General features: G+C 53.4%; 9 protein-coding genes across 9 annotated transcripts; 6 read left to right on the top strand and 3 right to left on the bottom strand.

The window, feature by feature from the left end:
- Window positions 1-103: 103 nt before the first annotated feature.
- On the bottom strand, window positions 104-2273 carry BKA58DRAFT_221503 (carbon catabolite repression protein cred). Its single transcript, XM_046166259.1, has 3 exons — window positions 2003-2273; window positions 1805-1948; window positions 104-1742 (listed from the first exon to the last, which is right to left on the bottom strand). Exons 1-3 carry the CDS (start codon window positions 2059-2061, stop codon window positions 212-214), a joined length of 1734 nt encoding a protein of 577 aa, XP_046022388.1. The 5' UTR covers window positions 2062-2273; the 3' UTR covers window positions 104-211.
- A 1505-nt stretch (window positions 2274-3778) lies between these two features.
- BKA58DRAFT_221499 (WD40-repeat-containing domain protein) lies at window positions 3779-6481 on the bottom strand. Its single transcript, XM_046166258.1, has 6 exons — window positions 6360-6481; window positions 6133-6260; window positions 4701-6079; window positions 4459-4650; window positions 4331-4406; window positions 3779-4105 (listed from the first exon to the last, which is right to left on the bottom strand). Exons 1-6 carry the CDS (start codon window positions 6362-6364, stop codon window positions 4017-4019), a joined length of 1869 nt encoding a protein of 622 aa, XP_046022387.1. The 5' UTR covers window positions 6365-6481; the 3' UTR covers window positions 3779-4016.
- Window positions 6482-6552: 71 nt separating this feature from the next.
- BKA58DRAFT_221398 (mitochondrial Rho GTPase 1) lies at window positions 6553-9232 on the top strand. Its single transcript, XM_046166255.1, has 3 exons — window positions 6553-7027; window positions 7073-8790; window positions 8839-9232. The coding sequence occupies exons 1-3, from the start codon at window positions 7018-7020 to the stop codon at window positions 8989-8991; spliced, it is 1881 nt and encodes a 626-aa protein (XP_046022386.1). The 5' UTR covers window positions 6553-7017; the 3' UTR covers window positions 8992-9232.
- A 776-nt stretch (window positions 9233-10008) lies between these two features.
- On the top strand, window positions 10009-13271 carry BKA58DRAFT_221477 (uncharacterized protein). The gene is made up of 2 exons (XM_046166257.1): window positions 10009-12847; window positions 12898-13271. Exons 1-2 carry the CDS (start codon window positions 10208-10210, stop codon window positions 13213-13215), a joined length of 2958 nt encoding a protein of 985 aa, XP_046022385.1. The 5' UTR covers window positions 10009-10207; the 3' UTR covers window positions 13216-13271.
- Window positions 13272-13702: 431 nt separating this feature from the next.
- On the top strand, window positions 13703-15842 carry BKA58DRAFT_221402 (uncharacterized protein). Its single transcript, XM_046166256.1, has one exon. It carries the CDS (start codon window positions 13877-13879, stop codon window positions 15716-15718), a length of 1842 nt encoding a protein of 613 aa, XP_046022384.1. The 5' UTR covers window positions 13703-13876; the 3' UTR covers window positions 15719-15842.
- A 285-nt stretch (window positions 15843-16127) lies between these two features.
- Window positions 16128-17977, top strand: BKA58DRAFT_461278 (uncharacterized protein; the record flags this gene model as incomplete). The annotated part of the gene is made up of 1 exon (XM_046174797.1): window positions 16128-17977. One exon carries the CDS (start codon window positions 16128-16130, stop codon window positions 17904-17906), a length of 1779 nt encoding a protein of 592 aa, XP_046022383.1. The 3' UTR covers window positions 17907-17977.
- Window positions 17978-18256: 279 nt separating this feature from the next.
- Window positions 18257-21223, bottom strand: BKA58DRAFT_320429 (interferon-induced GTP-binding protein Mx; the record flags this gene model as incomplete). The annotated part of the gene is made up of 5 exons (XM_046167764.1): window positions 18257-18519; window positions 18574-20094; window positions 20142-20783; window positions 20835-20981; window positions 21037-21223. The coding sequence occupies 5 exons, from the start codon at window positions 21221-21223 to the stop codon at window positions 18257-18259; spliced, it is 2760 nt and encodes a 919-aa protein (XP_046022382.1).
- An 889-nt stretch (window positions 21224-22112) lies between these two features.
- On the top strand, window positions 22113-23264 carry BKA58DRAFT_221354 (Tim17/Tim22/Tim23/Pmp24 family-domain-containing protein). The gene is made up of 3 exons (XM_046166254.1): window positions 22113-22370; window positions 22423-22458; window positions 22508-23264. Exons 1-3 carry the CDS (start codon window positions 22302-22304, stop codon window positions 22892-22894), a joined length of 492 nt encoding a protein of 163 aa, XP_046022381.1. The 5' UTR covers window positions 22113-22301; the 3' UTR covers window positions 22895-23264.
- A 421-nt stretch (window positions 23265-23685) lies between these two features.
- On the top strand, window positions 23686-25011 carry BKA58DRAFT_320232 (uncharacterized protein; the record flags this gene model as incomplete). Its single annotated transcript, XM_046167755.1, has 2 exons — window positions 23686-24544; window positions 24665-25011. The coding sequence occupies 2 exons, from the start codon at window positions 23686-23688 to the stop codon at window positions 25009-25011; spliced, it is 1206 nt and encodes a 401-aa protein (XP_046022380.1).
- Window positions 25012-26776: the final 1765 nt, after the last annotated feature.

Raw genomic sequence — 26776 nt, 5'->3', positions numbered from 1 at the left:
CTATGACAAGACCAAAAGTAAAAGTCTAAATCTATATCTATACAAATCTTGAAGTGAAAAAATAAACATACGTCTCTGCGTCTAACACGCGCTCGTGATCATGACCATAACGATGACAAGGAACGCATGCGATGAAAATAAAGTCGAAAAGCCAGCGGAGCAAAACAACAAGCCCCCTCTGATCCACCATCCAACGCAGTAAACGGTCCCACTACCTCCCGTCACTGCTCGGACTAGCCGTCCGTGGACTCTGCCTCCGACTATTCATCTGCGTATTCCGATACGTCTCCTCATTCAACGTATCGAGACTCCTTGTCGGACTAGGTGTCGTGCCCCTACTACCGCGACTCCTACTAGGAGAACTGGGTCTACTCATAGCAATCTCATAGCTTGGGAGATCCATATCCATACCACCGGGGGTACGTGAACCAGCAGGCGTACGCACAGCGGTGTTATAGCTGGGCGTGCGGGCTAGGGCGTCCATGTCGTAGTTCGAAGGGGGAAGATCGAAATATGCTTGTTCTGTATTGTTGGTGTGGGCGGGTGTACTTTCGCCAGACGAATGTTGGCGGTTGGGTTGGAAGCGGGTGGGGCGGTCGGAGTGATTCATGCTGAGGTTTGCGAGGCGATGTTGAAGGGCGGCTGCGGAGGCGCCACCGCCGGGTTGATGGACTGCTGCGTCAAGGGAGGTGAGGTCTTCGGCTGAGCCGCGCCGCGATTGCGCATAGAAAGGCGTGTTAGCCCCGCTGTTCATCATGCTGTGGACGCCGCCGGGGGTCATGAAGCCAGAGGGGTCGATGTCGTTGTAGAGGGAGTCGAGTTGGTGGAGCCCGTATGTGGGAGGCGCGTTTTGGTTGACTTCGTCTTGGATGGCTTGTTGGTTTAGGATGTTTTGGTCGACAACTACGCTTTGGTCCTCGTTTGGTGGGAGGTTTGGTGAGATGAAGAGGTGGACGTGGTTCTTTACTAGCAGTTGGCTGGTGTGGCCTTCGGGGTTCTTGAGGTTGACGTATAAACGCAGTTTGTGCGTTAACCGTATGTTCTCTGTGTCCACGGATTGCCGGCAGTTCTTGAGTGACTTCGGTAAGTCGAGCGTCATGGAAAAGCGATGCGACTCGTCGAATAGAGCATCTGTGTCTTCTGTTCCGTCTGGGACCCTGCGCGCAGAGTTCTCGGGCATGTCGCCTTCTGTAACCGCAACCTGGATGTCGTTGTTGTGGCTTATCCGGCGGCCAGCGTAGTCGGCAAACAATTGCCGCGATTCTATCAGCTCCATCTTGATTGTCGAAATCTCCACGCCCTTGCGCAGAGGGATCAATACGAAATCGGCCGTTATCGACGTTCCGACAATGTAATTCTTCTGCGGGACCGTAATCTTATAGGCCAGCTTGTTCGCCCAGATATCCTCGTTAATCTGCTCCATAGGCATGGATTCGAGCATGTCGCGTCCGAGCGTGCGAATGACGCGGATGTGCGCCGTAGCACTGAGCTGCTTGCTCATGTACCCTCTATCCACGTGGGCCTTCAGACTATATACCACCCAATTTGTCGGGAGTCCCTCGACGCTCTGGTCGAGGTTGGGCGGCATCTTGAACTTGAAATCCCACTCATGGTATCCGGCGTTGAGCTTGTGTGCTTTGGTCTTGCTGCCAACGTCGACGGGAAAGAGGTGGAGTTCTTCGACGAGGAAGTTGGTCTTTTGCGTAATCGGCTGCGGGCTGACGGTGTTGGTCAAATGCCATCTGCGCGGACGGCCAATTAGCATGCGATTCTGGTAAACCTCAAGAAAGGGGTGTTACCGTACGAGACTTTCCGTGTGCCAGTGAGAGTTATTCGCAAGCTCCTCACTGACATGGACTCTGGGTTGTTTAGAATCAATTTGCCCCTCAGCTCCGTCTCATGCGACTCGGACGACTCTCCATAGAAGACCACAAAAGGCGACTCCGGCCTGAGAGTGTGTTAGATATCGCCATGTTGAGGTTTGGCGGTGGTAGAAGCGTACTTGATCTCCAGGGTGGGCACGGCATGTCTGCCGAAGACCCCGACACCTGGGCGAGGCATGATGTAACGAGGGTCGTTTTTTGTGAGTCGTACCAAACACCACCGAAAAGGTGTTTAGAGGTTTCTCGGTTGTAGAAATGTAACCAGCGACAATGTACCCTTCTACTTATAGCAGGCGTAGGTGGTATAATATGCGAATGGGGTCGGCGATGCAGTCAGCAAGCTGAGAGATGCTGAGAAGAAGAAGCGTGGGAGGAAGTAGACACAGACAGCGACGCACGTCACAGATATGCAACCAAAGTAAAGTATGGGCGGGACTCTACTCAGCTGGCCGCGGCCGCGTGTAGGTACCGCGTTAGATATACCATGTTAGCTGGTGCGCGTGGGATAAAGCGGGCAAGGGCGGCCTGCACCCTGATGAGCTCATGGGCAAAAGTGGAGACGACAAGTCTTGTAGGCCTGCTCGCATCATTGTAGTCGCTGGTCTAGCGCGCTCCTGGTTGCGCTCTTGTCTTAGAATTTTCTGGCGCACCCATTAGGCGTCGCATTGGCAGGCCAGGGCTGGCAGCAGGGGCCGTCCCAAAGAAGGTGTTCCGATAAGAAGCCACCGCGAACGGCGGCCATGGCGATAGCAGCGCAGCCTTAATCCGCCTGTGCAAGTAGCCTTCGGAGACATTGATTACGCGCGTCCAGAGTAACTCACTCGAATACAATCATGAATAACTCCGTCTTACAGCCTATCCAACAAACCCGACATCACCCACTATTCCTCTCCCTCGCTTGGAGTCACATCGCCCTCTAAGCCCTTCAGGGTTTTGCTTGCGGCTCTCCCGAAGTATCTCCACATGGTACCCAGCCTTCTAGTGCTTCTACCTCTTACGCATAGCCTGCGATTGCGCCACACCTGGCATGGTTGCCGCCCATCTTGCAGCATCGGCCAACCTGCAGCTGAAATTCCGAAACGTGCGAATGCACCTCGCCGGTTCCAACGTCGACGAATACTATCGTCGAGTCTGGCATTCTGCTCGAACGAGGGTCGCCTGACGTGGAGGGATTAGGTGGAGGGTGTGCATGCGTATTGCGTGTCGTCGCACGATAGAGGGGTATGGCTATCTAGGTTTGAGTTGCGGTGTTATTTGCGTGTGAACCATCGTTCGTGCGCGAGTTTCTCTCACGGCAGTCTGACTCCGTCTCAACTCAACGCATCACCGATCCAGTCACGCCGTCGCCGTCACAGCTGTGTTGACCGCCACGCTGAAACCTTGGTGGTAGCCACCAGCCTCTCCTACACTACGACACCACTCTACGCCTACCTTAATCTCGGTCCGAGCGGGCACGGTCACGAAAATCTGCGGCTAGACCTGCATTGCCGCAACTGTGGGTAATGCAAGCAGAGCCTCATCATAGCCATGTACATGTACGTACCTTATACAGACCCACAGTCGCTTCTCTCAAAGCGACTACAGTAATTCCCGCATGCGCCGCCGCGTGTATCCACCGTCCTAGTACATGCTCCGATGTCGTGAACGTAAGAGACATGGTTAGTTACCGGCCGGAAACCAGTGGTCCTCATGGTCGTGATTTTTGCCGTAATGGTACATGGTGGAGATAAGGAAACTTGATTTTTGTAACGGATATGTACTGGGTGTTCTAGAACAAAGAAGCTTCTTCGCCCGCGCATGCAAGGAAGACGTGCAGGTAGGGCTGAACCGTCTGGCACATGTCAAACTGATATCGGAATATATCGGAGGTCCAACCTCCTCCGATAGAATTCGTGTGGCGCGCCGTTCCCAGAGATCCACAATTTCAAGGATTGCATTTTATACTTTCAGTGGAAGTATACATTATCTTAGAGACTGTTTGCTTCCTAGACTGTAGTGGTAAGTATGCAGCAAAGTGCACACGAATGCTGGCTCCGACTACTAGGAGCGTCTACCAAGACCTCCGATCCCGCCACTACCACCACCAAAATTCAATCGCGCGATAACGTCTTATGCAGATCCAAATACCGCGTCCTATGCATGGTTCCCGTTTGCGGTCGCAGACGTACTGCTGTCGTCATTCCCAGCACCCTCTTTCGGTCGGTCCCAAGTCCGGATGTGGCCTGCGATACAAACTGTCAGCGATCCACTTCCTTATCTCTCGTTTTTGCCCATCGCGAACTCAACAAATGCGTCGGCGGATCCCTGTGTGCCACTAGACGGGTGTTCCTGCGCACGGCCACCTGCGCCGCAGTAGAAACCCGCCCTTATCGCAGATCATGGTGCAACGTGCGCGTAACGGGTGGATATGAGGTGATTTGAACGAAAACTTTGCTCATGGGACTCACCGTTCTTGCATGAGGTCAGGATGCAGTCCTCTTCGAAGCCTAGCCAGCACAGTGGGTGCTCGTGGACGGATTTTGCCTATGGGTATTGGCGGTTAGAAATTGATGTTGAGGTTTCAGGCCAAACTCACCAGCACTGGAGGTAGCATGGCCGTGCGTGCCCGAGGCTCCACGGGATGCACCACTATTTCTTCCTCGTCCGTCATGCTGCCCGATGTGAGGTTGGAGTTCGACCGTAGCCTATTTACTGAACTGCCTCCCGTTTGTGTGCGCTGCATCTTGAGGTTCGACGAGGCGATGCTACCGCGCTGTCGCACAGACGCCTACATCAACGTTAGCCATCACAACTGTCGCTTTCAACGACTGCACTTACCGCTCGCGGCCTGTGCAGCATACCGACGCTGAAGTCCCACAGCAACAAGCGACAGTCCTCTCCTACGCTGCCGATACGGTAATTGCGCTCGTCGCATCGCCATGGATCGAACTGCACTGCCGTCACCCATGAATTGTGGCCTTGACAACGCGCTACCAGCATGCTGTCTTCCAAAGACCATATCGAGACGAGATCGTCTTGCCCTCCTGTGACGACATAGCGACCGTCAGGCGACCAGCACACGCACATCATGCCGCCATAATAGCTCATGTAATGGTGGAGCAGCTTCTCGCGAAGGAAATCCATGATCCTGAAGGACCCGTCCTCGGACACAACAGCGAGATGACGTCGATCGGGCGAGAACTCGAAAGCATTGACCTTTGACCTGGAAACTTGCCAGTAAGACACAGGATTCGTTCTCTGGTTCTTCGAGTTGACAGACTTCTTAACGGTTAAGAGGTGCTTCAGCTTCTTCTCCTGATCCGTCAGCCCATTCTCGCTAGGAGATGTGACGGCTTCTTCTGGCACGAACACGGCGTCCTCCTTTTCCTTGTCATACACCACCAGACTGCCGTCCATGTGCGCTGCTAGGAACAGGTTCTCACTATTCGGCAACCACCGTATATCCGACACGGCGGTCTTGTTGATGACGCCGTTCTTGTTGATGCGCGCGTACTTTTGCGACATGGGCTCGTACCATATTATGTCGCCTGTCGAGAAGCCCATGATGATGTCAAGATGATTCGGACCTTTTGTGATCTGGTTTATATCGTGACATAGTGCGTGCGCTTTGGTGAAGAGGATCTTGGTCAAGTGTTCGTCCTTGGTAGGCGATGTCAAGTCCAGCCACTGGAATGCGCGGTTGATGTTTGCAAAAGCATAGAGACCATTGGGGTTGTGTTCCTGCAATCGCTTCGTCAGGGCCTCATGGGGAATGACTCTGGATACGAAGGACGAGTTGCTCTTAACAATGTTGCTCTTCGGTTTCCGCCTCTTAGTAGGATCCTTGGAGTCTTTGCCATTGATGACTGCCAGCGCCGTGTTGCCTTCACCAAACACGGGTGTTTTCAGCCCATCCAGCGGAGACGACACGATGCCATTGGCGCTGTATGAACCGCCATCGCTCGCCTGGCTGTTGCTTTCGTGCGGCGACTCCTGTATGCTCGCGGGCACTTGCGACCGGGTGCTCGTTCGCGTGCCGAATCTGTGGAGTTGCGACTGCGAGGGCTGACGGGGCGCGAGGGCGACCAGCGAGAGCTTCGTGCCAGCTGTGGGAGGAGAGACTGTCGTCGCAAGCGGGTTCGGGTTATGGATGGGAGCCTCTGAAGGATGCGGCGGGGGCGTAGCTAGGTGGAGGTCGTCGCGCAGCACATAGGTACCTTTCATAGCGTCAGTGAGGGCGAGGACTGCAGGGTCCAGGCTGGTTAATTACCTTCTCCAACGACCAGCTGGTGCTCGGGACCGGTGGGATGGGTGAGGGTGTTGTTGGTCTCGATAAGCTGGCCCGGCTGCGCGCCCGGGTAGCCTCCGACAGGATAGCGTGGAGGTGGAGGGAGGACGCTGTATACTGATCAGTCGCGCGTCCGATGGGGGTGGAGCATGATAGGGCTGCCATTGGTGGGTGACTGGCGGTCAGCTGGAGATAGGACAGGTACTCACAACATAGCTGCTGCAGTGTAATCAGTTGCGGACTAACTAACGGCTTTGAACCGGCTGGAATCGGGCCTGGTGGAGTCGCGGTGCCTGGCTAGAAGTGACAGGGTAGAGTTAAGGTTAAGACATTAGCACCAGCAAGTACCGCGGCTATGGCATCGGCGTGTGAAGAGGGCAAGATACGTCAATTTGGGCGCGCGCGGAGAAGGAAGCTTGTGGCCCGCGGCAGGTAGGCTGGGACTGGCATGGGAGCGCGGGCCATGGAACCATTGGGGAAGTGGAAAGCGGAGACGAGACGGACGCCTTATGGCTCCGTGCACTGGGCAGTGTTATTAATTGTCTGCCATGCCGCTGGCCGTTGGTGGAGAGGACGAGGCATGACATGGGTTCGGGCTATCTGCAGGGCCACTCTCCAACGGTCGAGGCATCGCATCTTCCCAGCAACCAATCTTGCGGGGCTGCTGGCGGGGAAGCTGCGATCGTCTCCCACGTGTGCCAAGCCTTCTGACAGCCCACTGGTGCTGCCTTGACCACGAATCGCTCGGAGTCTTAATGAACATTGCACAAGTCTGAATATTCTTCACGGCAGGTCCGACCCAGTTTCCCAACCTCACTCGCTACCTCCATCGCACCTGCCCCGATGCACCAATAATGCCGCCGAGAAATGGCGACCGGTATGTGGAGCTCCTTCCCGACAACACACTCTCTAACAGCCACAGTACGGATCTGTCTTTGCGGTGACGATGGCGTCGGCAAGAGCTCCATCATCACGTCTCTTGTCAAGGACGTCTTCGTCACAGCCAAAATCCAGCCCGTCCTGCCTCAGGTGACGCTACCGCCCACGCTTGGGACGCCCGATAATGTCACCACCACCATCGTCGATACCTCCGCCCTCCCCCACGAACGACACACTCTCCGCACAGAGCTCAGGAAATCGAACGTCATTCTACTCGTATACTCGGACCACTACAGCTATGAGAGAGTGGCGCTGTTCTGGATGCCCTACTTCCGCTCGCTGGGCGTCAATGTGCCAGTCGTGCTGTGCGCAAACAAGTCCGACATAGCCTCGAATGGCACAACCTCGCAGGTCGTGTCTGAGGAGATGCTACCGGTCATGAATGAGTTCAAGGAGATCGACTCCTGCATACGCACCAGCGCCAAAGATCACCACAACATCAACGAGGTCTTCTTCCTCTGCCAAAAGGCTGTCACGCATCCGATAGCGCCTCTATACGATTCCAAGGAGAATGCACTCAAGCCAGCAGCCGTGTCTGCACTACAACGCGTCTTCCACCTCTGCGACACGGACAAAGATGGGTACTGGAACGATCAGGAGATTCACGACTTCCAGATCAAGTGCTTCGAGAAACCGCTAGGGGACGACGATTTGATGAACATAAAGAGGTCGATGGAGCGCTTTGCCCCTGGTCTGACTGGAGAGCATGGAATGGACGAGAAGGGGTTCCTGCTCCTGAACAAGATCTTCGCCGAGAAGGGGCGGCACGAGACCATCTGGATCATACTGCGGAAATTCCACTATACCGACAGTCTTAGTTTGCAGGATACGTTCCTCCATCCCAAGTTCGACGTGCCTCAATTCTCCTCCGCCGAACTCAGCCCGTCTGGCTACCGCTTCTTCGTTGACCTCTTTCTCAAGTTCGACATGGACAATGACGGAGGACTTAACGACAGAGAACTCGCGAATTTATTTGCGCCTACCCCTGGCATGCCGATATCGTGGGTGGACTCGGCGTTCCCATCATGTACAGTGCGCAACGAAGCGGGATACATTACACTACAAGGTTGGCTCGCGCAATGGAGTATGACTACCTTTGAAGAGCCCAAGACGACTCTGGCGTACCTAGCATACCTCGGATATGAGAGCGGCGAGCGCGGAGGCACGACCAGCGCACTCAAGGTGACCAAAGCTAGGAAGCGACGGAAGAAGCCTGGACGCGTTGAGCGCAACGTCTTCCTATGCTATGTTATAGGGTCGAGCGGGAGCGGAAAGAGCTCATTGCTGTCTGCCTTCCTACAGCGACCTTTCAGCCACACCTACCATCCCACGATAAAACCGCGTTCGGCTGTCAATAGCGTCGAGTTAAAAGGTGGCAAGCAGTGCTACCTAATCTTAGAAGAGCTCGGTGAACTTGAACCCGCGATTTTAGAAAACCAGGCCAAGCTGGACGCGTGCGATCTGTTGTGTTATACATACGACTCGAGCGACCCCACAAGCTTTGCGCATGTCGTCGAGCTGCGGAAGAAGTACCCCCATCTCGACCAACTACCAGCGGTCTACACAGCCCTGAAGGCAGACCAGGACAAAACGATGCAGCGATGTGAGCAGCAGCCCGACGAGTACACCAGCGCCTTGAGAATGGCACCGCCACTGCACGTCAGCACGACGTGGAACAGCATCTCGGAGCTGTTTGTTCACGTACGTACTACGTCCTCTAATTGATCTCACCGAGCTAACATTGTATAGCTGGCTGAAAGCGCCACCCACCCCTCGACAGCCTTCCCCAAGCAGGAAGAGGACGGATACGATTATCTCAATCTTTACCTAGCGCTTGGAGCCGTCACGTGCGCAGTGGCTTCGGCGATGTTCGTTTGGAGACGCAGCAGCGCTTCGACTTGAGAGATCTGAGACCAGGGGCCAGGCATGAATGTGAATATTTGCTTCTTGTATATACCATGGGCAGCACACCACTTCCACCCCTATAGACAAACTACTCGCAGTAGGAAAACTCCCAAGCTTCGGAGATGATGGCAATGCAGCACTCACGATAATGGCAGCGCGGAGGGTCAGCGCTTAAGCATGACATCACCTTGGCGTGCGGCTATGTTGTACAACAGACAAGTCTCAGTGGCACGAGCGAATAGCTAGACGCAGGGACATTTACCCCTGGCGCTTCGGCCTGACGCGGAGTAGCGCCAATATGTGGATAGATGATATCGGTGAGTTAGCATCGGATCACGATGTTGGGCTGGAGCGACGGAGGGTGACAGCTCGCTTGACAATGGTGTGGGCTAGCGACGTGCTTCATGATGCACTTAGTCCGGGGATCTGCGAGTAGTCTGAGACAAGACGGCTATTCTTGTCTCTCCCACGCATCACATTCAGTGACAACATGAATACCCGCGTGCTGCAGAAACCGTGAAAACTCCATTAGGGGTTCCTTTTGGTTGTAGACGTTGAAACGGTCTCTGGTTGTTTTTGAGCAGGACCCTGAATGCGGTATCAAAGTCGACAGGTTGGGTAAAGCGGACATGGATTGGCTGTTTGGCGCGCATGATCGTCGGCGGTGGTAGAGGGCGCCTGCTGGCAGACAAACACTTGTCGCAGTGGTGATGCCCCCCTGTGTGGCGGAGCAGCTGAAGAGCGCCGAGTCGTGCATCTTGGGCGCGCTCAAGGCTAGTGACTTTGTAGTTAGTGGAGGTGCTGGACATGTGCATCACCGACCGAATGTCTACCTATACTATTTCTCCCTGATATCATGGTGCTTGTTACTCCTTCGACGCAGCACGCCCAAGCCCGACTCGTCCGCCTCGCAAACCTTGGGCCCTTGGATGCCCGCACCGCCTCGGCGCCCTAAGCAAGCCGTGGCAATCGTGCTAACCCGCACCTCCGCACTCCTCGCAAATGGTGAGTTAGCCGCGCACGTGTCTAACCTCAGGCACGCATATCATATACTGTGGTGGAAGTCTGAGGTCGCCATTGTTTCGTTTCTCTGCGTATTCGTCCGGCAAAGGCCCGCGGCGCCAACCCGACGTTCCAAGGAGCCCCCAAGCTGACCAAGTCTCGTACCCCACAGGCAACCGACAGAGCCAGAGAGCTGGACCGCCTATATCAGATGCGAAACCCAGGGCCGCGCCGGGGGCATGCGCCGCAGATATCCATCAGCGATGACAGTCACCACGTCACCGAGGCCATAGGCGACATGTACGGCGGCGACAGCGACACGGAGGCCCCAAACCGCCGCAGCCTGCGACCCCTAAGCTTCGTCCCCAGCCCCAACGGCGACTCGATCCAGTCCTTTGGCGCCTTCGAGGCCTTCGACCCTTTCCCCAACGCGCCCCCCGCGAGGTCCCCGCTGCGTCCCCAGATATCCTTCGAGAAGCCCGCGACGCCCACAAGCCCCAATGGCACCACCACCATGAGCCAGAAGCGGGCCTCTGTCGGCCGACACCCGTCAAATGGCGGCCAGATATCCCCTCCGCTGTCCCGCTCCAACTCGAACACGGCGTCGCATCAGTTCCCGCTGAATAATCTCGACTACGAGAACAGTCCTGCGGGTCTCGCCCAGGAACTGAGCAACCTGCAGGCGATACGGAGGATGTCCATGGGCGTTAACAATGCCGATCCCGATCTACCTTCGTTCCAATCCGCAAACTCACCGCCCTCTCCACCCGCCATGTCGGAAGAAGACGAATCGAAACTTTTCTGGGTACCCGCACGGCTGCATCCCGAACTGGCGCCCATGGAGTTCAAGACGTTCATTGAAGATAAGATTGACAGGACAAGACGACGCTCCGGAGACTCCGACTCGCTATCCCCGGATGGCGCCATGGGGCGTCAGGGCTCAGGTGGAGGGCTGCGGCGGAAGAAGTCCATGCTATCCAGACAGATTGATACTGGCTCTGGCTACAAGGACGGTGCCGAGAGGCTGGAGAGGAAGCGATCCGGCGCGCAGCCCAACGGGGGCTTGTCGAACCTCCAGGAACTTGAGCACATACAGGAGGACCCGGTGGCCTTGATAAGACGGATGAGCATCGATCAAAAGGGCATGGTCGGGGAAGGGGAAGAGGGCGCCGATGGCATGCCCATTGTGCCGGGCAGCAAAATGCGTGGTCTGGGGACGCTCAAGAGATCAACACACACTACATACAGACGAGGCAGTCTACGGAAAGGCGGCCCGCCTCTCTCACGGCGACTCGTCTCCGGTCGACAAGCAGACACAGACACAGAAGACTCCCCCTCCACGTCGCCCGTCCACTCTACCGAGAGCATACCCGAAGTCCCCCCACTCCCAGGTCTCGCACGCGTTCAGTCGGAACCCGTTAACTCGGCGTTTGAGGGATCGTCCAACAACTTCTCGCGGCCTGGGGCAAAGCGGACATCTCCCAGCTATGGCGGCGAGAGACCAGGCTCATCGGAGGAATACCCCAGGTCAGCTTCCACAGAGCCCATATCACAACAGGAGCGAAGTTCGCCGCAACCCAGGCAGTTCCATTCGAGAATCGCCTCCAACGGCCGGACGACAGCACCTCTGCCAGGCTACACCCCTCCGTCGCAGCAGGTACCCCAGATCATCGAGACACCACCGCCACAAGAACAAAATCGAACACCTCAGTTTCAATTACCCGAACGTCACTCCTCCCGCCAACCTCCGCCTCAAGCCCAGCAACAACCTGCAGGCCCTCGCCATTATCCTCAGCCTCAGCAACAAGCTACGCAACAACAGCGCCAGCCCCAGTCGTCGAGTCGACCGAACCGTCATGCTCAAGCTGCGCAGTCGTCCCCGATCAAGCCCGCGCAATCCTTCGATGAGTTAGTAGCGCATCCTTCAGCGATGCCCGGCCAGAACAACAGGATCGACTCGTTGTCCATAATCCCAAACGCACCAGAAGAGAAGAAGCTCGAGCCGAAAGCGAAAGACAAGAAGGATAAGGATGGCTCTGAGGGCGGGCAAAGGAAGACGAGCTGGGGCTGGTTTGGCGGTGATAAGGAGAAGGAAAAAGACAAGAAGTCAAAAGACAAAGACACAGAAAAGGAAGCCCCGAAGAAGGTCAAGAACAAGCTTAGCAAGTCCCAAGAAAAGGAGAAGGACAAGGGTCACGATGACACGAGACTGGACCTTCTGCAAACATCGATACAGGGAGGCGGTCGTGGTCGAGAAAGCGTAGTGCTGGATCGCGAAAGCGTCAAGCTGGAAGAAGAGCGGAAGAAGGAGAGCGCCAGAAAGACATCTAGCGAAGGCAAGAAAGAGAAGGAGCCTGGACTACTATCCTCCATCTTTGGAGGAGGAAAGAAGAAGGGCGAGAAAGAATCGTCTCACAAGAAGAACGCCTCACGCGGATTATCGCCCGAGCCCCCGCCACGCATCCTGAAGCCCGACATCGACTACAACTGGACCCGATTCTCGATCCTAGAAGAACGCGCGATATACCGCATGGCCCACATCAAGCTTGCGAACCCCCGCCGCGAGCTCTACTCCCAAGTCTTGCTGTCCAATTTCATGTACTCGTACCTCGCCAAGGTCCAGCAAATGCACCCGCAGATTTCCATCGGCAACTCCAAGCAAGCAAAGCAAGCTCAACAGGCTCAGCAACAGCAACAAGCCGCGCAGCAGAAGAAAGAGCAGCAACAGCAGCAACATCAGCAGCAGGCCGCTCAACAATCTCAGCAGCAGCAGCAGCAGCAGCAGCAACCGCAGCAACAACAACAACAGTCGCAGCCTGAAGAGTTCGCTCAGTATCAGCGGTACCAGCAGGTAAGACATGACGAAATTAAGTATGTAGTTCCGAGCTAATGAATATATAGCAACAGCAACAGCAACAGCACGAGCAGCAATCCGAAAAATCCCAGGAATGGCCAAGTGTACATCAACAACAAGCGAACGGGGGTCTGCAGCAGCAAAACGGCCAACATGCAAGAGGCGGATCCCAGGGTAACTCTTACAACCAGAACCCACGCGACTCCCACCACTCGAATCATAGTGCGAACGGTGGTGGTGGTGGTGGATATAGTGTAGCGAATACGCAGAATTATCTGGGACAATCTGGTAAAGGAGGGGGAGGAGGGTATAGTAATTATTCGGACGAAGAGAGGAGTCAGAGGGCTGATGATGATATGTGGTAGTTGAGTCATGGACAAGTTGATTCGGTCGTATGAAGGGGGCGGAGTAGGGATATACAGCCTCTTTTGAACTACGCCTTCTTTTTCCTCTCTCAGTCTTTGTTCTTTGTACATTTATCTGGGTCTATCTAATTTTCGGGAGGGATTGGTAGGCGTATGGGGGTTTTGGATGGGGATAGAGAGATGGATGAATATTGACGGTCGCAAGATGGATGTGTCGACGCGGAATGGGAAGGAATTACAGATAATGTAATTTTTTGAACCTCGAAGCCCTCTCATCCCGTCATCCGTTTGTTGTTTTATCTTTCCATCCATTTCATTCGAATTGGATGCAACTTCGTCGTTCCAGCGATTTCGAGAAGTAAGGGACAGAGGAAGGTGTTTGTGGGGAAGCAAACTCTGGAAAGAAATGGAGCAAAGGGTGAGTATTTATCAAGAAGAGGGGAAGCGTGATATAGGATCTTTCATCAAATCTACTACCCAGCCTTTACGAAACAATCGAAAGAATACCAAGGACACCAATTTCAGAATGTCGCCGAACGAGAAACCCAAGTTTGATATCTCGCTACGGGAGGAGAACAAACGACGAAGACGGAGGTAACAGGTCGATGGTAACGAGAATCACGGTAACGGAGGGCCGGTCGCACCAGATCAAGACAGTGAGATGTTGGATGATCGAGAAGATATGGGGGAAGAGCAAGCGAATGCAGAGCCGGATGTACCTGAGGAAGAACAACAACAACAACAGGAAGAAGACGAACGAGGGCCAGACCACCCGACCGAACCTGATGACGACGTACCTGATGAGCCTCTTCCTGCGTGTGATGCAGATGCATCCGCGGCTGCGGACGATCCTCCTCCTCCTCCTCCTGTGGATCATGCAGCTGCACCGGCGGCTGCACCCATCCCGGCCCCTGCTCTGACGGACGCTCAACGAGTTATACAAGAGATGGCTGCCATCACTACGAACTGGGGTCCAGAATTCCGTGACCTAAGAGACTGCATACCAGCGAAGACTTGGCTCAAAGGTAAAACAGAGCATCTAACCGAGAAAAGTTGCGAACCAGACACCCTCCATCAACTGCGGAAGCTGTCCAACGTAACTCGTAATCTCGGCAAAGAAGTCAAAAAGAAGATTGGGTTACGCTGGACCGGGAGAAAAAAGAAGACTGGAGACATAGGCAGTGAGTCGGATGAAAAACAGCGGAGCTTGCGCGAGGATTTGAAGAGGATACGAGAGGAATACACGACAGCAGAAGATGATGAGGATGAAGATGAAGAGCCGGAGAAGCCCACCAAGAGGAACGCCAATGGGAAAACACCGGATCGTACTACGAAACGCCTTCGCAAGTCAACGCAAGATGACGAAGACGAATATAGCTCAGGAGAAAGTAACATACCCCACGACGGCCCTGGGGCAGAGTCAAAGCTCAAGGGAAAAGGAAAGGACAAGGCGACTGAAGTACCGAGCGACGACACTGAAGCCATACCCTCCACACACGGACAGCGAGACCTGGCGCTCGGCCAAATCTACCACAACTGGGAAATGGCTTCGGACGAGCCACTTGTCCGATTCTTGCCAGCGCTCCTGCTTCCACCAGACATGACGGACGAATCTCTTATCGATGGCAGGATTCTCGCGCGCCTCCGTGATCTGTCCAATGTCACCGCAGGGCAACGTGTCTTTGTTCAAGAGGCGTTGTTGAGCGAGATGGCTGACTTCATGGGGGAAAATGTAGAACGAGTGCTTGACCTTCTTGCGCGGGTTCGTGTTCAGATTCAAGAGACGATACGAGTGCTAGAGCGAGCATCAGAGGAGGCAAGGGCTGGCGAACAGGCGGTAGGACCGAGTCGTGGTGCTCTTCTCCCAACACTAGGCGCCGCTAGACCTAGCATCTACGACGCCATGGGAGGGGGTGATGGTCCGCTTGGACAGCCGATGCTACTCACCGAAGATGAGAGAGCGCGCGCGCGCCGAGCCCGCGAACTTTATCCGCCAACAGCACCTCCCTTACCAAACCGATTGTTCCAAGCTTCGCAAGCACGAACACAGCCTGCAGCACAACCAGGACTATCGCGTTTCGAAAGCGGTGTACTGATTATAGGATCGAGCTGGACGCTACGCCGTGCTCTCGACGACAGCAGACAAGCCGATCAATGTATTCAGACAGCCCGGCGTAGATACGAGCAGGCCGTTCTTAATGGACAGTCTGTCCAGGATCAAGCCGCTCTGCTGTTGGGAATAGAAGCCGCTAGGGGAGTAAGCGATGAAGTGTATGCGAGGACGGACGCGTTGCAGGGACGCTGGGTAGGAGCACGATCGACGCGTAGTATGAGGGGTGACGGTCTTGGGGGTCTTACCGGTGACTTTGGATTGGGACGTCGCGCGCAGGCTGAGGGTGCTAGTGAGGAGGAATGCGGAGACGGACAACAGGGAGGGGATGGAGAGAATGGTGGAGGTCTCGGAGAAGGGACGAAGAAAACGAAGAAGAAGCCGAAGAACTAGCGGAAGCATGGCTTGCTAACACCTAGTGGGTGTCGGTAGACCGATGTAATTTCATGTCACTCTCTTTCTATTGCACTAGTAAAACTTTGACGAGTCGTTATCTCATCAATAGATTTAATCGATGTGAACTAAGACGTTCTATCGTTTTTATGTGTGTTCGAGAACATCAACTGCCACATTTGCGTCTTCCCATATCATCGACAATGATGCTGACAACGCCGCGGCACACTCCAAAGCACCATTGTCCAGATGTTAGATTGCTCCGCTGAACACTAGTACTGCTTTGGAAACGTTCGAGCGATGTCTTGTTTAAAGTTCAAAGAGCGTGCTTGCTCGGATGCAAACATTGGAACGATGTAGATGTGTAGCGGAGGATCTTAAAACCTTCGGACTGCTCTTTACTTGTGCCATGCCGCCGAAAAGGAAAAATCAGGCTAAGATGCCACCTGTTGGACAAGCGATTGATGACGGGGTGGTGAGTGACGGTGACGATGATCCTAGGACCGTGTTTGATCAAGAGATAGCTTTGGGGCTAGTGCAAGAAGACGACGAAGAAGAGGACCTTGATTGGAACGAGAACGATGATGAATCCGATAATGAAGCTCAAAATGAAGGTTCGGCGTCCTCCAGCGTCGATTCAACCTCAAGTTACGTCGCGCGCCAACGACAACGAGCAGAACGCGAGATACTAGAAAACTGGGCATGCTCTAGTATTGAAGGTGCCTTTCCTTCGAAGACATGGCTCAAGGGAAAGATGGACGTGGAAAAGAAGAAGTTCGACCTGAGAGATCTTAACACAGCAATACTCCTGCTATTTCGACGACTGTCGCGCCTAACTGTGGGCGCTAGTGATGATATCAAGGAGAAGATAAGAGAGAAGTGGAAGTTCAGGAATCATGATAAGGTAAAGCGTGTAGGAGATGACCCGATTACAAAGCAGCAGAACCTACTCGAGGACCTCCAAGACCTGTATGACGACGCAGAGAAAGAACAAGCAGAGTTGAGGCGCAAAGCTGAGGAATACGAGGCCAGAACAGAGGAACAAGCGGGCATGAGTGATGACGAGGAAGAGGACGAGAGCGATGCTTCTTCTGAATCGAGCATACCAGTAGCGGGGTCCACGATACAAACCCTAAGGGGCCGATACTCTGCGCTGGAGCAAATCTACGAGAACTGGGGCATCCAAACTATAGTCGGACACTTCACAGACGGGCTACATAGAGAGGATGTCAAAGACGACGACAAACTTGACGCCGGCGTCATTGAGCGACTTCGTGACTTATCCGAAGTCACCAACTCGGCGGCACACGGTAGGAGGATAAGACGGAGGCTATGGAGAAGCTTGCGAGGATTGGAAGAGTACGATGTTGAACGGGTCGTAGCCAGGGTAGCACTAGTCGGTCATTACTACGTCAATATCCAAGCTGAGAGAGAAGAAAGACGAGCGAGGGGAGAAATTGTTGGCGATTCGAGCGATTCCGAAGACGAAGAACCAGGCGAAGCGGATAAGGAAAAGGAGAAGGGAAAGGGTAAAGGGAAGGCACCAGCGACCAGGGCAGAAGCCAATGAATCAGCAAACCCCAAATCCAAGCGTCGCCCAGCGCAACAAAAGGTTCAGAAGAGGAAACCGGCAGCTCAAAGCCGAATAGATGACCCGGATGCGTCATCGGAGTCTGAACGGCGTCGCTCGGAGCGGATTTCCAATCGCGAGGCAGGACGTAAAGGCAGGCCATCGCTAGTGGTAAAGCTCAAGTTGCGCAACCTTCGCGGTACACCTCAAAGGAACAGCCCCTCTACCAGCCAGTCATCCGTTGCTTCAACGGCACCATCCAGTGCATTGCTAGTCACATCAACTCCGGGTGATCAGCCATCCTCATCCGCCGCAATCGCGCGCCACCATCATGTCGTAGATGAAGCCACTGCAGCGTCAAGACGTGGAGAGCTCGCTGATGCAAGAAGGACACTTCGCGAAGCTCAAGCCATGGAAGAATTTGCTGAAGCACAGGTTGTGTCTACGCGGACTGCACATGAGAGAGCTGTTAGCTGGAGAGAAAATGCGCGCACTCACGCCACGCGTGTTCGAGAGGAGCTGCGATTGATCGAGGAAGTGATGGGTGGTGAAGAGAGTCAGAGCGAAGACGCTGAAGATGCGGAGCCAAGACGAGACGAACGCGAAGACGAAGGCTAAGGGGACGAACAGTGAGGAAATCTAGAGCAGCGGGGTATGACTTAGCGGGAGGTTCGAATGACGCGTCTCACATCAGTTACTTCAAATTGAAAAATGATATACTGTGATGTGCATGTCATTGGTCCTACATGTGAGTTGCTTTGACAGCTAGTCGACAGTCAACGCTGCTAGAACTCAATCAAGGCGACAATACTCATGCTATGCAACTGCTTCGCGTGACCACTGGTTCGCGTGTACGTACACTAAAGAAGACTTCCTGCAAAAGGTGTTTCTTGTCTACCAACATCGCAAGCTTCGCATTTTGTATCCTATCCAGAACAAGGCCATAGCCTCGATGTACAACCACCAGACTAGTGAAGCGAAACGCCTGCCATATCGACGTCCTCCATCTCTGCCGAAACCGGTGTAGGAATATCGCCGGAAGCACTAGAGCGGCGAGTGCGAGAACCACCGTTGGATGCGGAAGACAACTTCGCAGTACCGTACTTCTTATTCTGGAGGTCGCGCAGAATCTCTTGGCCTTTGAGCAGAGAGTCACGCTGACCGCTGAGCTCCATGCGTAGACTGAAACGGTGTGCGGATTCCGAAAGGAGGCGGACGGCGTTGTGGTAGGCTGCGTCGTGATATTTAGTATCATGTTCACATAGTCCAAAAGGTTAAGACTTACCTTCGCTGCCGTCGTTCATGCCCAGCCCGTTCTCAAGTTCGTCGGGGAGTTGGGTGCGAAGCTGCTTGAAGAATTTCGACTCGATCCTCATACACACAGCGTCGTGGAAGCGGCGGGCTGCTAGCATGTAGTACGTCGTGACTTGCGCGATAACTCCTAGCTCGACAACGTAGGGCTCATGGTTCAACACCGCCATGACCCTGACGTCCTTACTCATCCTGTTTTCTTCTTTTGGGGTAGTCTCTTTCCCTGTACGCTTCAATCTATCGCGCTTGTAGATGTTAAGGCGAGTCTTGAACCGAGCTTGACGATAGTGTTCTAGTACTGCTTCCTTCTCAAGCTCGAACAGCTCGTCGTGGAAGATAAAAGGACCTTCCTTCTCGTCATTCAGGCTCTCGTTGGCCATGGTGTTGCGCTGTTCAGTAAAGTTCAAGCTGACCATCTGTTCTACGATCTGCCAAGCAGTACGGTAAAAGGTCGATCCCTGGTACTTGGAGAAGTGCTTGTGGAACACAGCCTTCATTTGATCAACGATCTGACCTTCGAGTGTGTTGAAGAACTCGTGAAGCGGTTGCGACCAATGTGCAAGCGTTTCGAGCATCATGTTGTCAACCACGCGCGGCTCAATCTGCCCAGGCACTTTACTCTGTGAGTTCTCCGCCAGGTGTTGTGTAACTTGATCAAGGAAGAACTTCTTCCTGAGCTCACTGAAGTCCGGGCTTGTCACCGCCGGCCTGCCTTCAGTAGTCTTTGGTGGCCCGCGACGGCTGGGAGTCTTAGCAGGCGAAGGCCCTGGGGCGTCACCGAGCTTTCTCTTCTTGGTCGGAGTTTCCGGGTTGCTAGACATGGGTGTGTCGCAATCTCCATCGTCCATGTAGTCCTCGTTGTCATCGTCATCATCAACAGCAATAGCCTTGCTAGCTGAGCTGCCGGGTTGAGCGCCCAGGACATCCATGTAGACAGTCGCATCCCTGCTTCCGCTTGTCGACATAGTAGGCTTCATGCTAGCCAGCGCATCGAAAAAAGCCTTCTGCAGTGTTCTCCAGTTGTTGCGCCACGCCTTGCAAGGAAATGCAGCCTCCAGCTCCTTGCGTACATTGTGTGAGAAGTCGAGTACAACATCCGAGATGATTCTGGGGGCGTTGTGGGTAGGAGGATCCGGAAATTCTCGAAGATCGGCGAGGACCTGTTCCAGTCTGGCATTGATCTCCTGGTCAATAATTGGAAGCATCTTCGTCATCTGCTCAGCAAGCTTTCCGGAAAGGAAGCCTTGCAGGTTCAAAGTGCCAAATCGGTGTTGATAGTGGCTGAACTCAGTTGACCAGGGTGTTCCTTGACTGAAGAACTGGTGCTCTTTGAACCGAGCTTGCGTATGGGTCAGGCCGCGCCCCATCTCCACCTGATTCAGATTCTTGACGACGAAGTAGCCATGCCCCAGTGCGAAGCGCTTCTCGTCGAAAACCTCCATAAGCTTGTCGTGACGGGATCCTTCAGGTATAAGGTCTGGCTTAGTGAGCACACCTAAACCTATTAGCAAAATGTCTACTGTGAGAAGCGAGAATACTTACCAATGCACCGGTCTGTAGCGTTCAGCTTCCGCGCAATGCCACCTGCAGACGAGTTGGCGATATCGGTATCTAACGAGCAGGTCACGAGGATGAGAGCTTCTTCATCCTTGACATAGTCCGTCACAAGGTTGCGAACGAAATCTACCAGGAACTCCTTGTCTTGAGTTTCTGCTTGATTGATAATACCTGGCAAGTCGTAGAAGCTGAGCGCCGGGAGTGTTGGATGAGAAATAGAAATGCAGACGATGTTGGGGCTGAAATCGCAGTGCGGCTTCTCTCGAAGTGTAGCAACGGTCGATCCAAGGAAGTCAGTATAGTCCATCATAGGGTTGATGATCGCCAGTTGAGCGCGTGCGATGATATCCTCCAGCTCATGCGGGTCTTCTGTATCCGCGAAATGCACGACGTTTGGTCGAGCCATCTCCACCCAGCCTGGGAATCGGTGCTCGAATCCTCGACTCTTGTTACCATCGTAGCCAAAACCGCGGCGCAATGAAACGCTTGCACTCCAGCCGGCGCGAGAGTCCTCAGAAGGCTCAAGCTTGATGAAGAGTGGGCACCTGGTGCACGTATCATCGGCTCTCGGTGTCTTAATGCCTGAGATGGCTTCGATAACTGATGACTTGCCTGTAGACTGTTCCCCTGAGTACAACTTTAGTAAATGTTAGATGAATGCCATTACACAAGACATACCCAAAACTATGCATTTTGGCAGAGGTATCTTCAGCCTTTGTAATCCAAGGCCCTCCAGTCGATTGATCGTCGCAATCACTTCCTTGACTTGTTGTCCAAGCGGATCAATCTCTCCTGCTGCGCATGCGTTATGTGTCTGTTGTGGATCTGGATAGTAGTAAGTAATTGAGTACTCAGCTGCGAATTCTACTTTATAGCTCACCATCTTGCCCCACCAGGTGAAGCGGCTCAAGGCCCTCGCTCAGGCGCGATACGTCGTCGCGTGCGGAGTGAAGCTCAGGTTCTTGAGAAGGCGTGTACGAGTTGCTTTGAGTGCCGAGATTGGTGGTACCTCCAAGTGGTGCGTCCGCGATCGTACCGTCGTCGCTAGGTGAAACTGGTCGCTTCATAGACTCCTTGCGAGTGCGGCTACGAGTGGTACCACCCGCCATGTTAAGAGGTTATACGTAAAGTGAAGTTGGCGTGGTGGTAATGGTGGGTAGGCGAGAGAGTATAGGTAGCTTAATTGATAACAACGAGAACGCGAGCGCCAAGACTTGACTTTAGGCAGCAAATTCGAGGTGACACAGATTTTAAAGCAGGGTCCAAGAGCCGTACGCAAATGGAATCGATTGGACGAGCGTAGAAGCGCGGGGACGAGAAGGCAGGAATGTCGTGGTGAGCGCGAGTCTAACACAACTTCTGGAACGGTGAACGGTGAACGGTGAATGCATGATACGAATGAGCTCAGCTTGTAGTGAGAGAAGAACATGAGTAGGAATGAACGACAATGGCTTTTACGTTACCAACACTGTAGGTGTGAGAACTCCGTCGATATATCATTTCTTTTGTACGTAGTCTGCAACTGATATTCAGGACACATCTGGAGTTCGAAGACGGTACGCATATGCCCGGAAATACAGTGAAAGGAACCAATGCTGGAGATATAGAAACCACAATCAGTCAGAGGTGTTGAGCAAGCCGCGCACTCATCGCGTGAGAAAGAGGCCGACGGCGAAGAGACTCGTCACCCAGATATCGAATAGCTGTTAATATCACAAAACGGACGTAAGAGACTTCGAGACGAATTGGTCTGGATGATGCAGTATGGATTCATTGGCCGTGGCGGATGCACTGTCGCAGGCGATGCGTGTTGTGGACATGAGCGGGTTGTAGCTGCATTCTTCGACAAACCTGCTATAGCTGAAAAACGAAGGAGAACGAAGCATATGAATCCAAATAGGCGGAAAGATGTTACCACATAGATGGTTCTGATGATGAGTGATGAGGCATGGCAGGAGGTTTGACGGCAGAGGTGGACGCGCCAGTCCCGAAGATTCGCCGCTAGCGCCAAAGCAGCAAGGGTGCTCAAGAAATTCCATCGAAGCACATCGTCACCGGTGGCTACCGTCCGACCACGAGCTCGCCCACGCCCTCTCCTCACCTCCGGAATCGCCCAAAACACATCCTCTCCTCTAATAATACATAATGGATCATTCGCGCGATCCCTGTCCCTGGGTCATTCTCAATGACTTTGGCGGTGCCTTTGCCATGGGTGTATGTCCCCTCCAGCGCTGCATCTCTGGCCCATATACTAATACCGCACTAGGCCGTCGGAGGAGCAGTATGGCATGGTGTGAAGGGTGTAAGTACCTTGTTGCTACTCTCTATAACTTGCGCTTATACACCCATAGTTCCGTAACTCACCCTACGGCGAGCGACGCATCGGCGCCATCACAGCGATCAAAGCCCGCGCACCCGTTCTCGGCGGCAACTTCGGTGTCTGGGGAGGACTTTTCAACACATACGACTGCGCAGTCAAGGGAATACGGAAGAAGGAGGACCCGTGGAATGCCATCATCGCAGGATTCTTCACGGGTGGATCGCTCGCAGTACGAGGAGGCTACAGGTCGATGCGAAACGGCGCGATATCATGTGCCATCCTGCTGGCTGTCATCGAGGGTGTCTCAATTGGCTTCAACCGCATGATGGCCGACAATACAAGGCTCGATGCTCCCCCACCACCACCGAGTGACGTCGGTGCACCATCTGGTGGCGGCGGCATGGCTGTGGCCGCGTAAAACGTTTTCGATTCACGATTTATACCTCTTCAGAGCGAACCGCTACAAGGCCACGGGCGGGCAGCGACATGTCTGGGCAAGCGGTGTTTTTGGGATGTTTGGCATATACCGCAGGCAGGTTTCGGCAGCGGGCGGCGTTCACACTCTCCTCAGCTTTGTGCTATACCTGTATCATATACGCGACACGACTTGTACAACATCTGGAGGCGTCTCTAGACGAAGGCATGAGTGTGCGGAATTCAGAAGATACGACACATCTCAATGTTCATCAGCTATTGCGCAACCAATCTATTGAATCCAAGCTTACCGCAATAGTTTAAACTCAAAACCCGCCTAAAATAACTTGATGACATCATCAGACCCACTCCTCAGTAAACAAACCTCTGAGCTCCCCCGGCATCCTGCAACGTTTGGGACACTTCTAGTGCCTCGAAGGCTAGAACTTGCACGTGGGGAAGCCGCTCAGAGAAGTCTGCTATAGCTGCAGATTGATGCTAGCTTCTTCGAGTCGGCGTGGCTGACGGCAATGAGCATTGACCGCCTTTTACCCTGGAAATACTGCTACCTTCCCGCTTCATTCGATGTCTTCACCCCAAACCACGATGCTGCCTCCACACGCGCCAGAATTACGAAACCCATCTCCTCCATCTCATCGTTTGTATGTTCCGCACTCGACCATCCAATAACACCAATACGACCCAGAATCTTTACTCTCAGATGCGAATATGGCACCTACAAAGAGTTTCGATCTGTCGAAAGCCATCCAATCAGAGCTCAGCTACATCTTTCCAATGTCCTTGAAAGATCATGTCGCGACCATCATGACCAACTGGCATCTTGAAAAAGCTACAGATTGCATTCCACCTCCACTATGGCCCGGACAATATTTTCCTCAATGGGGCGCCGATATCATCATGCTTTTAAGCCAGATCTCGTCAACGCGTGGCGCTACCCTTCCAGACTTCACAACAAAATTGAGAGAGGCTGTCAAACTGCGCCAACAAAAGAACAAGTCTGCGACTGGGAGAACGAGCCGGGTCAAACCTATAGATCTGAAAGCCGTTTTGAAACAATATGAAAGAGAAGCCGAGACGACAGGAGCTGGGGCAGCAAGTCCGGTATCAAACGCAAAGGAAAGGAATGGAGGCCGCACGACCCGTAATACCCGTATACAGGTGCCCAAAACACCCGTAAACCACGACGACGAGGATGAGGAAGAGGAGGAAGAAGGTTCATCCGAGCCCCTCGCCGGCGGAAAATACCAATACCTCAACGGCGTGCGACCCGTCAAAGTCGACCTGAACCCCGATGCATCAGCTGTGAAGAAGCCAACGCGACCCAAACCACCACCAAGGGGCAAGAGACGGAAAGCAAACGAAGCCGCGAATCCTGGTCCTCAAGTAGTCGAACTCCCAACTTTAGTGCATCAAGATCCCGATCCCCGGGTACCGGATGATACGGGTTTTCTGTCGGATCTTGAAGGCAATGAGGTGAAAGAGAAGGGCAAGAAGAGGAAGAAACGACTTTCGAGACTTGAGCAGCAAAGAATTAGGGAACCGCATTGGCAGTTGGATAACGATAACATTACTCTTGAAGTTTTGACTCCTACTCGGCCTCTCGATGCTCCCGGTGTTGAGGATGAAGACGAAGGTGCACTGGTACCCGACTTGGGGGACGATGAAGACCTGGCTATGGACCACACGGAAGACCCAGCCATGCAATATGGAACGGACGTTCCCCCAGATACTACGGAGGAAGCCGAACTGGAAGCTGTCAGCTTGCTCAAATCTCTACCTAACCTACCCGCGAATGCGACGGCAACGGAGAAGAGGGAATTAGAGGAATTGAAGTTGAGCATGGAGCAACGGATATGGCGGATCAAGGTTTTGAGGATAGAAGAGCGGGTTCAGAATGAAGGGCTGGGGAGACGAGAAGAGAAAGGCGAGGAAGAACAAAGTGGGGATTCTGAGGAGAACGCTGGTAGAGGCGGCAGGTTGTCGAGGATAGAAGAGCCGGCTCAAGACAAAGAGCGGGTCAGGCGAAAAGGGACCAATGGTAATGTAGAGGATGATACAACTAGAGGCGGCAGGGTATTGAGGACCCGTAGGGGGAAGTAGCTGCAGATATTGGGTACGTACGCAAAGCTTTGCGCGCATCAAAACTATGGTTTCCACAAGGTGTGATTGCTCCATCGCGGCTCTCATTGGCGCGATCTGGATTTTGCTACCACGGACGTGGACGGTAAGGTTACGAAAGACGAGTAAGAGAACAGCAATACAAGACCACTATTACAGCTATATGGGCGATATCAGATGCCGTGTTTCATTATTTAAATCCTCATTTCCTTCTATTTCTACAACTGAATTTTACATCAACTCTCATCCTACTAGCAAGTTTTAGGCCCGAAAATAGCAAGAAGTTCATACAACATAGTGTATTGCCGCGAGTGATATGGCGTACCAGTGAGTTACTACGACAGTCTTCTAGGTCTTGATGACTGACATGCGGAAAGACCGTCAGGTTCCTCAGATTCTTCAGATACGGAGATGTCTGATGTCTCAGACGATGGATATAAGTAGCTTCCACAAGACAAATGTGGGCTTCCAGACCACCAATACGTTCCGCTTCTAAGCGATGAGAACGATGGGCTTCTGGAAGAGTCCGCTCAGCTCCAAGACGAGGAAGCTGGTGTAATTCTACACGAGGAAGCCGCTGAAGCTGCTGAAGCTAAGTGTTGCACATACCTTACGGAGTACGTATAACTCTTTCATCATAGACAAGGCAATTGCTGACGGTGCGTAGCGCGACGACACAACTAGGACACACTCAAAACCTTCTGATTGCTACTCATTCAGCAAGGTACCACAGTCCAACCGGACATGCAACAAAAGCAGAGGTCGAAGCTTTCCATACAGATAAATGCATGGATGTAAGAGCCATGTATTGTCGTTTGGTCTTCCAGCACATGCAACGTCACCTACCCATCGAAGTCCGCAAAATGGTCTATAGATACATCTTCGAAGACTCTCATGTCAACATAGACAGAGAGGGCGAGCCCGAGTGTCGTTGTGCAGGCTCGTACAACCATCTGTTACAGTTCAAAATTTTTACTGCCAACGCCGCGGTAAGAAAAGAGCTAGTTGAAGCATGGTACCGAGCTACGACCTTCCACACCGCAGATCCCAGCACTCTCGCTTCCTCCCTCTCTTGGTTTGGATGGCGTCGTGGTCTGAATCCAGGTGATTTGATCCGACAAGATTTGAAGCCACTGGATTTAATCCGACACGTGGAAGTCGATATACCTATTAAACTCCGCCACGGCACTACCTCCCAAGAGACCCTCGTCCTGAGAAGGCTTGATTCTCTGTGCCAGCTCAATAAGCGTACGATCATTCGGATCGCTCTAGAAGTCCCCGATCGCGATGAATACACCTGTTTCGCAGAGCTCTTTCTCGTCTTCGGGTGCGACTACGCGCAGAAAGTAGAGTATCTATTTGCACCATTGATGCGCCTAAGAAGTGAGGGCTATAGGGTGATAGTCCGAGCAGACCAGGGCCTGGAGTTCGTGGTTGAACCGGAGACTAGTGTGAAAGGGTGGGCAAAGAGATGTCGTGAGGCTATCACTGAGGCAAGGCGCTCCTGCCATTGAATGGGCCGACAGTTCGGCAGGTCTTTTTGACTAGACGTGTAGGTTGTACAGCCTACATTGTACAACCCTCAAGTCGTGCGTTTGTTGCGGATGAGGGTCACATGGAGGAGGTACACTAAATAGTTAAGCAAGTCGGGTTCAATTAGGGTTAGTTCTCTTGAGTATTTTTGAGTAAGATATAATATAAATTCATGCCACCGGATCTTCTCTCCCAGATGGCTTTCCCTCGAGGG

This window comes from Alternaria rosae (assembly GCF_020736505.1).
Source record: "Alternaria rosae strain MPI-PUGE-AT-0040 chromosome Unknown BKA58scaffold_8, whole genome shotgun sequence".
Classification (NCBI taxonomy): Eukaryota; Fungi; Ascomycota; class Dothideomycetes; order Pleosporales; family Pleosporaceae; genus Alternaria; species Alternaria rosae.
This window is presented reverse-complemented; position numbering and strand designations above follow the sequence as displayed.

Excerpts from the sequence above, each read along its gene's own strand:
- BKA58DRAFT_221402 (XM_046166256.1), top strand. The coding sequence starts at position 13,877 with ATGTTGGATGATCGAGAAGATATGGGGGAAGAGCAAGCGAATGCAGAG.
- BKA58DRAFT_221398 (XM_046166255.1), top strand. Across the intron at positions 8,791-8,838 it reads TCTCGGAGCTGTTTGTTCAC|CTGGCTGAAAGCGCCACCCA; the intron begins GTACGTACTACG and ends AACATTGTATAG.
- BKA58DRAFT_221503 (XM_046166259.1), bottom strand. The coding sequence starts at position 2,061 with ATGCCTCGCCCAGGTGTCGGGGTCTTCGGCAGACATGCCGTGCCCACC. Across the intron at positions 1,949-2,002 it reads GTGCCCACCCTGGAGATCAA|GCCGGAGTCGCCTTTTGTGG; the intron begins GTACGCTTCTAC and ends ACACACTCTCAG. Across the intron at positions 1,743-1,804 it reads ACTGGCACACGGAAAGTCTC|ATGGCATTTGACCAACACCG; the intron begins GTACGGTAACAC and ends CCGTCCGCGCAG.
- BKA58DRAFT_221477 (XM_046166257.1), top strand. The coding sequence starts at position 10,208 with ATGCGAAACCCAGGGCCGCGCCGGGGGCATGCGCCGCAGATATCCATC. Across the intron at positions 12,848-12,897 it reads AGTATCAGCGGTACCAGCAG|CAACAGCAACAGCAACAGCA; the intron begins GTAAGACATGAC and ends ATGAATATATAG.
- BKA58DRAFT_221354 (XM_046166254.1), top strand. The coding sequence starts at position 22,302 with ATGGATCATTCGCGCGATCCCTGTCCCTGGGTCATTCTCAATGACTTT. Across the intron at positions 22,371-22,422 it reads GCGGTGCCTTTGCCATGGGT|GCCGTCGGAGGAGCAGTATG; the intron begins GTATGTCCCCTC and ends ATACCGCACTAG. Across the intron at positions 22,459-22,507 it reads TATGGCATGGTGTGAAGGGT|TTCCGTAACTCACCCTACGG; the intron begins GTAAGTACCTTG and ends ATACACCCATAG.
- BKA58DRAFT_221499 (XM_046166258.1), bottom strand. Across the intron at positions 6,080-6,132 it reads CCAGCTGGTCGTTGGAGAAG|GTACCTATGTGCTGCGCGAC; the intron begins GTAATTAACCAG and ends ACGCTATGAAAG. Across the intron at positions 4,106-4,330 it reads CCTGACCTCATGCAAGAACG|GCCACATCCGGACTTGGGAC; the intron begins GTGAGTCCCATG and ends TTTGTATCGCAG.